The sequence below is a fragment of the Psammomys obesus genome, unplaced genomic scaffold (genome assembly GCF_907164565.1).
Source record: "Psammomys obesus unplaced genomic scaffold, mPsaObe1.curated_primary_1811, whole genome shotgun sequence".
Taxonomy (NCBI): Eukaryota; Metazoa; Chordata; class Mammalia; order Rodentia; family Muridae; genus Psammomys; species Psammomys obesus.
In genome coordinates this window covers 9,833,952-9,845,861 of record NW_026585504.1, presented here as the reverse complement: position 1 = coordinate 9,845,861, position 11,910 = coordinate 9,833,952, and the positions used below count along the sequence as shown (strand labels likewise).

Below are 11,910 nucleotides of genomic sequence, written 5' to 3'. Positions count from 1 at the left end.
TTTCTTAATCAAATGTCTCAAAACTTAGGGACTCGGGATACCCATCAAGTTCAGCTTTCTTAATCAAATGTCTCAAAACTTAGGGACTCAGGATACACATCAAGTTCAGCTCTGCTATGGCCAAAAACAACCCTGAATTACTCTGCTTGCCAGTATTCTGGTTAAACTCTCTGTTAACTAAAGTCAAGCAGACACTGTCTGCTTTAAAAATGTCCACCTGACCAATACCATCTAAAAGTGAACAACCAGAACCTATCACAAAAGAACAGAGAGTTCCCTTCCTCCTCCACCGAAGTACAGAGAATTGTCCAGTGTTCCTCGTTCGGCCCATAAAGCTGTCAGTGTGCTCTGAATTGTTGGTAGGATGGAAACAATACCACCAAGCATCCTCCTCCATATATATCATCATTACACTGAGCAGTGTATTCTAGTGTGCTCATGATTATCCAAGTGTCACCACGGAGGGACGATCTAGGAAGCCTTAGGGCAGGCGTTAGACCCTGGAACTACTAAGCAATTTGAACCCACATCTGCCTGATTCCTGTTCTGTGAACTTCTGTTCAACACACCTCCTTCCATTTATGTAAGAGGATTTTCCCACAGAGACAGTCTTATGAAGGAGACCTTGAACCCTTCAACAGCTCTCAGAAGTGGCTCTTATTGGCTGACCTAGCACAGGTAGTATGACTTAGAGTCTTGAACTAGTCATCTGGAACAAGAGTATACAAATACAATGAGCTTTTGGACTCCCACCCATTCCTATGATGAGATGTGTCCACTTCAGTGATAACAGAGATCAGACCAAGAGAATATTTCCCAAAGGACCTTCAGATGGGGAGACCGTTTTTGAGATCTCCATGCTCTTAAGCAGAAAGTAAAGGAAATGTATCAGTAAGCGCAGCTTTTTAACTTCTCTGCAAGAAAGGAAAACACACATAAATAACCATAAGCTTATTTACCTTGCAAAAAAAAAAAAAAGCATCTGAGAAAAAAAAAATCCTAAAACTAGGCTCAACCTCAGATTTGCTGGGTCTTTACACATGACAGTGCCCTGAGAGCAAAAGCAACACTTGTGCACACAGCTGAGGCGATTTAGAAGCAATTAGAAGGACTTTTTCTACTTTGGGAACACAGTGAGTCTTTAATGAACGTTTTTGTTTTTGTTAAGGATAGTCGGTTAAGAAAAACAATTTAATTTCAGTTACACATACAATTAGCAGACACAAAGCACATCTTAATTTGATATCACAATAAACAGAATTTGTTTTTAATCAAGGGCTAGAAAAAATGATGCTGTGAGTACAATCTGAGTGGCTTTGTCAACTTGTGCTACTGTTCCTAAGAAAAAGAATGCTACTTCAGACTCACAGAGATAAAGAAAACAAAAATGGCAGGTAGACAAAAGATACCTCATCCTACCTCAAGGGCACTATTCATAGCATCTTTGTTCATAATAGCCAAAAAACTGGAAACAACCTAGGTGTCCCTTGACCAAAGAATGGATAAAGAAAACAGGTATATTTACACAATGGAGTATTACTCAGATTTGTTTTAAATGGCAAAATATTTACAGGCAAATGGATGAAACTAGAGAAAAAAACATCCTGAGTGAGGCGACCCAGACCCAAAAAGACAAACAGATATGTACTCACTGATAAGTGGACATTAGCTGTTAAGTAAAGGAAAATTACAATACGCAGACCCAGAAAGGCTAAATAACAAGGATGGCTCTAGGAGAGACCAGTGGATCTCCCTGGGGAGAGGAAATAGAAAAGACTTTGCAGGTGGACTGAGATGGGGTGGAGATGGGAACAGGAGGGATCAGGTGCGTAAAGACAACTGAAATCTGGTGGGGGGGGGTGCATTAGGAGTGATATGGAAACCTAATGCAGTGGAAACTTCTTGGAACCTATGAGGGTAACCCTAGTGAAAACTCTTAGTAACAGAGGCTGTGACACCTGAACCCATCATCTTCTGTAACCACAGAAGACTTCCAGGGGTAGGATTGGGACACACCAACCTAGCCACAAAACCTTTGACTTACAACCTGTCCTGCCTGCAAACTGTGCTAGGAAAATGGTGGCTCAGTGCTTACAGGAGTGGGCAGCTAATGACTGGTTTAACTTGAGGCCCAGCCCATTCTTAACATTGCCTGGATGGCCAGGAAGCTGGATGCTTCAGAGACCTAGGGTAGAGCTAAACACAATTGGAAAAAAAAATCAGTGGCTTTTCAGTTTCATGAGGTCCCACTTATTGATTGTTGCTCTTAGAGCCTGTGCTATTGGTGTTCTGTTCAGGAAGTAGTCTCCTGTGCCAAAAAAGTCAAGGCTCTTCCCCACTTTTTCTTCTAAGAGGTTTAGTGTGTCTGGTTTTATATTGAGGTCTTTGATCCACTTGGACTTTAGTTTTGTGCAGGGTGATAAGTATGGATCTATTTGCATTTTTCTACATGTAGATATCCAGTTAGACCAGCACCATTTGTGAAGATGCTGTCTTTTTTCCATTGTATGGTTTTGGCATCTTTGTCAAAGATCAGGTGTCCATAAGTGTGTGGATTTATTTCAGGGTCTTCTATTCGATTCCATTGATCCACCAGTCTGTTTCTATGCCAGTACCATGCAGCTTTTATTACTGTTGCTCTATAGTACAGCTAGAGATCAGGGATGGAGATACCTCCTGAAGATCTTTTACTGTAAGGACCATGCATGGAGATAACCTAAGACCCCTGCACAGATGTAGCCCATGGCAGTTCAGGGTCCAAGTGGGTTCCATAGTAATAGGAACAGGGACTGTCTCTGACATGAACTGATTAGCCTGCTCTTTAATTACCTCCCCCTGAGGGGGAAGCAGCCTTACCAGTCCACAGAAGAAGACAATGCAGCCACTCATGATGAGACCTAATTGACTAGGAAGGAAAAGAAGACCTCCCCTATCGATGGACTTGAGGAGGGGCATGCGTGCAGAGGGGGGAGGCAGGGAGGGATTGGGACGGGAGGAGGGAGGGAACCATAGGGGGAATACAAAGTGAATAAAGTGTAATTAATAAAGAATTTTTTTAAAAAGTTTAAAAAAATCAGTGTAATGATTCGAAATGATGTTCTGCTATACTTATAGATCAGTGCCTAACCCAGTCATCATCAGAGAACCTTCCTCCAGCAGCTGAGCAGAGAGCTATAGCCAAACATCAGGCAGAGCTTGGGGAAAGCCACAGAAGATGGGGAGAAAGGATTATAAGAGACAAAGCAGTTCAGGACACCAGAACACAGCCTCAGAATCAACAAAGCAGAGCTCCTAGGGGCTCCCAGAGACCGAAGTGGCAATTGCAGAGCCTGTGTGGGTCTGTGCTAGGTCCTCTGAATATACGTCGTAGTTGTTTAGCTTGGGGTTTTGTGGGACTGTTGACAGTGGGATTGGGGATATCTCTGACTCTTTTGTCTGCTCTGGGACGCTTTTTCTCCTACTGGGTTGCCTTGTCCAGCCTTGATATGGGTTTTGTTCCTAGTCTTACTGCATCTTGTTCATGCTGTGTTCAGTTGTTATCCCTGGGGAGGCCTGCTCTTTTCTGAAAAGAAACTGAGGACTCAGTGGATCCAGGGGGAGGGAAGGGCAGGGAAGGGCAGGGAAGGGAGACTGTAGTCAGGATGTAGTATATGAGAGAAGAATAAATAAAAAGAAAAATGGGGGGTGATAAAGAGTGGGAGAATTTCCCTCCCTACCTGTCTCTCACTCTCTCTTCATCCCTCCCTCTCTTCCTTCCTCCATACCTCCTAGCCTAGCGCCATCAAGTACAGCCTTCTGTCCAGAGGATTGCTCTCCAAGAAGTCTTTCTCAAAAATAGCTTCTTGACTTTTTCAAGTGACAAGCAACCAACTTGAGCTGCAGTGTGAGGGAGGGGCTTTCTTTCATGCTAATTTTTATTTTTAAGGGCAGGTTGATTATATAGACTAACGGACATGCGTACGGTGGGGCTAAAGAGAAAAAAAATACTGGACAGTAGGTGTGTAGACACCACTGGATACTGAAAGCCTTGGCATCCTTAAGAATGAGTTCAAATCTGGGCCCAAGGAGGATTGCAAAGACTGATGCACCAACCAAGGACCATGTAGAGAAGACCTAGGCCCCAGATGTAGCTCAGATGTAGCCCATGGGCAGCTCAGTCTTCATGGGGGCCCTCTGGTAAGGGAAGTAGGAGCAGTCTCTCACATGAACTAGGTTGCCTGCTCTTTGATTATCTCCCCCTGGCAAGGTGCCCTTACTAGGCACAAAGAAAGAGGATCCAGACAGTCTTGATTCGACCTGATAGGCTAGGGTCAGATAGAAGGGGAGGAGAAACTCTCCTATTGGAGAGACATAGAGGGAGAAAAGGGAGGGAGAGTGGGGCCAGGAGAAGATGAGGGAGGGGGTTACAGCTGGGATACCAAGTGAACAAATTATAATAAATAAATTAATTAATTTTTAAAAAGCATGAGTTCAGGCTATCAGGGGTTCCCACACACTGGGACTACATGGATTGTACTCAAAGCACAGCTGACTCCTCTGGGCATACCCCACCCTGGGATCAACTCAGGAGGCAGCACTTCATTCAGTAAAAACTGTGCATGCGCATGTCCCCGAAGAGCCACGAACTGTGCTGAAGTGAGGGTGATAAGGGGTGGCACAGAGAGGCCCTGGTCTGTACACTGTACCTGCGAAAAGAACCATTCCAAAGCACCAGCTGGTGTTTCTCAGGATGCAGCCTCTCAGGATTATCATCTGGTTGCCGAGCGTGTGCTTGCTGTCCTTCCAAGAGAGGACCCCAGAGAATCTGTCTAGCTTGTTGTTAGGTGCCTCACAGACGACAATCCCTGGAAAATAAGAAGCCGCTTCTTATTTTTCCGACCCGAGGTAGGCTCACTTCAAAAGCCCACAGTACTGCTTGACCCCCTACTGCCGATATGCAGCATACTGTCCTTCCCTCTCGGAAAGCACGCTGCCACACATGCAAGAGTGTGCTGGAGAAGACTAGGCTGCAGCGTGCAAAGATGAAAACCCATCACACTTCTAATGACCTGATCCTCCCACTGGGCCATACATCTTAAAGTTCTACCACCACACAGTAACATGGACTGGGCCTTGGGCCCTTACCTGAGACTTAAAAACTAAAGACTGGGGGGGGGGGGCGCGGGGAGGGCATCCTCTCTCCAAGCAGAGAGAGGATGTCTTGCAACTCCTCTCCTAGGAATGATGCTTTTTTCCTTTTCAAAGTCCTAGATGCAGCTATAATACCAGAAGCCTGACCACTCCTGACCAGCCAAGCTCTTCATATTTCAAAAACAAAAATGAAACCCTCTCCAACCCTCCTTTACCATTTCTCAATCAGGAAAAAAAATGACCCAAACAGCTTCTATTTGGCCATTCTCTGGAGCCTTCCCAGACAGCCAGCACTAAATGAGAGCCTGCTAGCCTGGATTTCAAGGAGACAAACAGCCTGCACAAGGTTGTTTCTTAGACCAAGTAGCTGAATTGTGGTTAGCTCTCGTTATAGCTTATTTGTGTATTGAAAAGAAAATTAAAACTGATTTGAATTGGTTCAAATTATTTGAAAAGCTATATTGTGGACCCAGAAGCTTTTAAAAAAAATTTTCAGATTTTGTGATCATATTTTCCTTGGGCAATAATTTTTCTTTCTGAGTTTCACATCACCATGAGTAGAATAGGTCTCACTAACAAAACCTGCACAAATAACAGACTGAGAGAAACCCTCAACATTTATTCTAGTCTCTTCACCCAAGACTCGATTTCCCAAACTTCAAACTTGGCTACTGTTCAAAAAAAAAAAAAGTGCTTTGAACAAAAACAACATGATACATGGTCCTTGCCAATAACAATACAAAAAGTAGGTTCCTTTGATCATTTTCATTGTCGAAGGCAAAGGCTGACAAGGAGGTAAATTCAGCCTTGAACATTTGGCTCCCTATACCCAGCAAGAAGACATGCCCACATATGGCCTCACACCAAGGGTGCCTTTCTGCACAGGGCCTAAACAACTGCATTCTGAATGAGTTCCTGGAGGCCCAGCACAGCTTTCTGAGAGTGTGGCCCCAGGACTCCAAGTTCTAAACGCAGAGTCCCATCACAACAAAACATTGGGAACAAAACCAAACTATTTTTTTAACTGATAAAAAAAAAAATAAATAAATGCTGCCTCCTTTTTTTTTTTTTTTTTTAGCTCTACTGCCATAAAATATGAAAGTTCTCATTTTTCTTTCTCTCTTTCCAGAAGGGTGACCACACTGTCTACATAATAAAATCTTAAAAGTATTTCTGGGAGAGATAGTTGGGGAAAAATGGTTTCAAAAAAGAAGTTGTGGGCTGGACAGATTAGTCAGTAGCTAAAAGCAGTTCCTGCTCTTGCAGAGGGCCCATGTTCCGTTTCCCATGCTGTCATGGCAGCTTGCAACTCCAGTTTCAGGGGATCTGATACATTCTTCTACATCTAATGTCACCAGGTACATACATGGTACACCTACATATATGAGCAGGTAAAATACTCAAACACATAATTTTCTTTCAAAGGGAAAGAGATTGAGAGATGATATACGCATTACTGAAAACCTATGGAAAATGAAAAGGTAGGGATATTTCAACAGGGATCATGAAAATGGGCATTTGAATACCAAATATCTTTTTACCTAACTGTAATAGAATCCAGGTAGAATGATGAGAACAGGTGGTCACCTTAAAGCACATCAGAAACAAGCAAAAATAGTTCTCACCCACAAAGGTAAGAACCAGGAGAGGCTGTCTTGGGACCTTGCTTGCTTCTTTCCAGTTCCATCGGAGGAAGAGATGGTAAATGGCTAGAAAGAGTAAGAAGCCATTTGTGGAAAATAAAATCGTTTCTCACATAGGCATCTCAGTCGGGAATGATATAACTGGGAGAAACAATCTCAATAATCAAATGTGAACATAATCAAAAAAGTTAACCTCGTTTCCCCCTCTGAAAAGACATGAAAACATTAGTTCATCCATTTTATAATGACACAGGAATACCTATCCTGAGAAAATTCTACAAGTTCTCATTTTGAACTTTCCTTGGTCAGCCTGCTGGATTATTACTTAACTATCAATTTGATAAATCTCTCAAACTATTTACTTAAAGAGAAAATATGTAGTTTATCAATAAAAATTGTTACTACACAATATCCCATGACTTCTCAAAAGAAGCTTTACTGCTTTCTGTATATTATTAGTGATGTTTCTTGAATGTCCACTGCAACTTTTCCATAGGCTGTGCACTAGATAAGGCACCATTCTTGCTGGTCAAGAATTTCACTAGCCAAGAACTTCTCAATGTTTAGCCAATTGCCCAACTAACTACTGCTGGGCTAACGATGGAATTGACTATCATTTCCCTTAGAAAGATAGTTTCTAAAGCCAGGAGATTCTATTTGAGTTCTTGGAGGCCCAGCTCCAACACAACCTTCTCAACTCTGAGTCATGAGCCACCCAACAGGAACACCACAACGGCCATCTTAGTACCAACAGTCAAAAGGAAATTCTTCTTTATGTCTTTTACTGGGATCTCTGCTCCATATATCAGCTGTGTTGGACTACACTTCCGTTCATTTCAATGGAAGAGTTTTCTGGTAAGTTCCATAAAGTCGCATGGGGCTAGCCAGGCCCATTTATTTACTGATTTACATATTTTAACAAAGAAGAGATGTCATTTTTCTTTAGTTACACACATGCTATTCTTAAAGGAAAGACCACAAAACACACAAAGATTCCTAACCAAAGAGTCAGCCTTCCTCCAGTTCAGAGCAGGCGCTGATAGTCACACAAAATATGTAAACGTGTCACTAGTTGCAAAATACAAACCACAGTCCAGTCAGTAACAATTGTCAAAAGGTCCTTGAACACATTCTAACACCTGTATATTAGGGGATTTCCCCAAGGCGTAAAAATGTAAAAATGTTTGGTTTACAAATGTGTTATTTACAAGTATTTCTAGGTATTTATTTATAAATATTGTTCAATTCCCTTAAAACTCAACATAAAAAGCCTAGTCAAACTCAATTTTTGTATTTATTATAATATTAGATCACGTTACATATTTTTTCTTATAAAGTTCAACAGACTAGATATTATTCTTTCAGATATTTGAAATGAATAAAACACTTGTATGGGAACTCTTCAAATGAACAGATTCACCTATCGGACCTACTCTTGTCTCAAGCAGACGAGTCTATGTTTGTACAGGACCTCTAAATTCTTGACCCTGATGAAATTCTAAGTCACTGAGAACTTTAAAACTTTAAAATATGTATATGATGACATCATCTTAAATGGCCTGACATCTCCTAATTAGGTTTGCCCCCCCTTCTGCTTCCCTTACATCTAAACATTTTCATCCTCTCAGAAGCTATGGTATGATACACAGCACTTTGTCTTTAATGCTGTCTTCCAGCTTGTAGCTTAGAGCCTGTGGTTTTGTGTCCTTTCTTAGGACAGGGTTCTCCATTAGTCTTTGATTTGTATTCTGACTCCCCTACTTAAACAGCCACCTGACATAGGGAATATGTCAAGTTCCCTATCCACAAATTAGAGTAAGTGATAATTTCCTCTTCAGGGGCTGTAAGGATGGAGTGGGGGAGATGGCTCAAAGGTTAAAGCATTTGCTGCACAAAAAATGTTCATTGGCCAACCAGCCTACCCAATTGGCGAGCTCTAGGTTCAGAGTGTGCATTGGGATTTTCATGGAAGCTGGAGAGGTGGCTCAGCAGTTAAGAGCACTGACTGCTCTTCTAGAAGACCTGGATTTGGTTCCCAGTACCCACATGGCAGCTCACAGCCATCTGTAACTCCAAGCTCCGACACCCCTACACTGACATTCAGGCAGACAGGACACCAATGCACAAAAATTTAAACTAATTCATTAATTTTAAAAAGAGAGATAGATTTTCACTTACACTATATTGTCAGAAAATGGTGGCCTGGTGCCAGCATAGTTTGCAAAATACTAGAATAAAAGCTATAGAATAATTAGGAAAAAAAAAATAGTGTGACATCCAGATATACCCAGAAGTTACAAGCAATATGTGTGTATGTATGTCGTATGTATGTATGTTGTATGTATGTATGTAGCACAGCATAAGCAAGAACCTGCCTCACACATGGGTCTTGTCTGTTTCAACTTCACTAAGCTGGGCAGGATATTTCCAAAAGTATGTAATGCTACCAGTATACTCTTAATGTAAGCTGAAAGATGGAACATTGGGTTTTGAGTCCCATGACATATGGAAGCCTTTCTAGTCACCAGAAGAAACCCTGAAATTTATTGATGTCTCCTCTTGTATTAATGTTTCATACTGGGCCATTTTATACCCATAAGCAGGGACTAGTGATTACACTCACACCCCATAACCTTCTCTTATCCCTCTAAAACTCCTGCTGACACCATCTTCCCAATTAGTCCATCACCCCTACATTGTTTTCCTTTTCTGTGAGCCTACAGGCCCTGTGCAGGAAGTCTGTTCATGATTGCAACAGCCAGGTCATGTCCACACAACAGCATTTCACAGCACTCCTCCCGGCCTCTGACCCTTACAGTCTCGCAGCCCTCTCTTCTGCAATGCTCCTGGGGTTTGAAGGTGGTAAGAATGATGTCCTGTTTAAGGCTGAGCACTCAATCATTGCTTATTCTCGGCACATTGATCAGTTGTGAGTCCCAGTTTTGACACTGCTCACTGCTAGGCGAGGCTGAGGGTTGCACTAGTCTATGGGCATAAACAAATACCCAGAAGGCAGCTTGACTTCATGTCCAATTTACCAAAGCTTCGGTAGCCGCTTCACTCCAGAGCCAGTGATTTCCCCAGATTTCAGCAGGTTTACAGCACCAGGCACGTATTCCTTCCAGTGGAGCAAAAAATTCGCCCAAAAAATAGCTGGCAGCCCCCACCCCAGAATACTCTCATGTCAGTGGCCATGTGTTTCTGGGCAGGTAAGTATTGCTGCACACATGATCTACAGCTGGGTAAGATCACGGATGATTGTCATCCCCCGGCATGCTACATGGCACCTCCAACACCTTCCAGAACCTTTTAGTACTAAGAACATGAGAGAGAGGTAGGAACTTCATGCTCAATTCCAGCATTATTTTTCTGTGTTCTATAAACAACCCTGTGAGCTCTCTTCGGCAGTAGGGTTTTACTGTCAGGCTCTGCTGGGCAACCAAGAGTGATGGCAATAGTCTGTGTTGTCTTGGGGACTTCTGGGTGCTCCCTAGCTAAGAATTCACTCTCTGTTTGGATAATCCAATTGCAAGGACAGGTTGGGGCCTGGTGTTCTCTCCTCCCTATGCTAGATGCTTTCCCCTGCACTCTCTCACTTGAGTAATTCTTCATTGCCAGCTGAATTCCATTTTGAGATTTTCTTCAGCAATTCCATCTCTTCACTGAATTCTATTCTCATACCCTGAATTGGCTTCCTAATTTCAGCATCTCTCTCTCTCTCTCTCTCTCTCTCTCTCTCTCTGTGTGTGTGTGTGTGTGTGTGTGTGTGTGTGCGCGCGCGCGTGTGCTCACATGCACATTTTTGGAATTCATTCAGTGCTTTATCACTGTCCTCTTTAAATTCCTACAAGAAATTACCCATGCCTTATGTGAATTCTTTGAACATTTTTTTCAGTTATTTTTACTGGACTTTTGTCTACATAGCTTTCATCTGGGTCCGTGTGTGTGTGCTGTGCATGAGTGTATGTGTGCTCACAAATGTGCAGGTGTATGTTTTACAAGCATGGATGTGGAGGACCAAGGTGGCTCCAGGTTCTATACTGATGCAGAGTCCCATGAGCTTCCCTTTTTTAGGGAGTTTGGCTGGCCAGCTTCCTCACACAATTCCTTGTCTCTGCCTCCTAACATGATGAGATTGCAGGTGGGCCAATGCTCCTATCTGGATTTTAGTGAGTTCTGGGGACCTAACCCCAATCATGTTTGTGCAGCAAACACTACCCATTGACTTCTTCCCAGTCTAATCCTGGCTCTTCATATTGGAGTGCACATCTTTCATCAGTTGTAGCTTTTGGTATGGGTTTCTGATGCTCTGGTGTGGTTGTGGATGTTTAAGGCTCTGCCTGCTCTTCCCGGAGCTTGGCTGGTTCTGGATCAGCTAGGTGAGGCTTGAATGTCAGTGCAGGTTACTCCGTCCTGATTTGCATGTGAGGCAGCTGAGCAACTGTGACTTCTGACCTCATCAGTGGGCAATTGCTTGAGTCACCAGTGAGGGGTGCCTGGGTGGCAGGGGTGGGCCTAAAGATAGGAGGGTTATGGTACAGGAGGCCACAGGAATATGGTCTCTGGTCTGAGTAGTTAGCAGATCCTTGCCAGGTCCTGAGAGGCAGGGTTAAGGTGCCAATGCAAAGAGGAGGCATAGCCTCTGACCTGAGGAGGCAGGAGCTCCCCTCCATGTGGGTCCTGTGACACTGGGGGTTGGGGTGGGGCCTAGAGGACTTGTCACTTTCTCTGTGAAAATCCTAAGGTGCCAGGGTTAGATAGGCCAGGCATGGTCACATCAGGCACTCCTCAACGAATAGCCACATTTTCACTTTCTAACACTCCTTACATCAGACTCATAAAATACAAGAGGAAGGAAAGGATAAAAGGTACTGTGCCTGCTTCACTTCACATTCACCCTTAGTCCAAGTTCCACGGCTACCAAATGGGGTCATCTACCTCACCCACATCCTAATGGACGTGAGCAGGAAGTTAATTTTACTTTACACCACTGAGATTTCAGGGTTGCTTGTAACTGCACTGTAATCTAAGCTCCCTGCACCAAAATCTATGTAAAGGAAGGAAATAGTTAAAACAACCACTTTTTGCTTTCTGGTGGGTTAAGAAATCTAAAACTCTTAGATTTATATCTCATTAT

The 11,910-nt window shown here is 43.1% G+C and overlaps 1 protein-coding gene across 1 annotated transcript in view; it reads right to left on the bottom strand.

The window, feature by feature from the left end:
- The window catches only part of Atp8b4 (ATPase phospholipid transporting 8B4 (putative)), a 175,449-nt gene that overhangs the window by 87,587 nt on the left and 75,952 nt on the right, over positions 1 to 11,910 (bottom strand). The window contains exon 9 of the mRNA XM_055601660.1: positions 4,686 to 4,844. Coding sequence (XP_055457635.1) covers positions 4,686 to 4,844 — 159 coding nt within the window. The remainder of the gene's footprint in view (positions 1 to 4,685; positions 4,845 to 11,910) is intronic.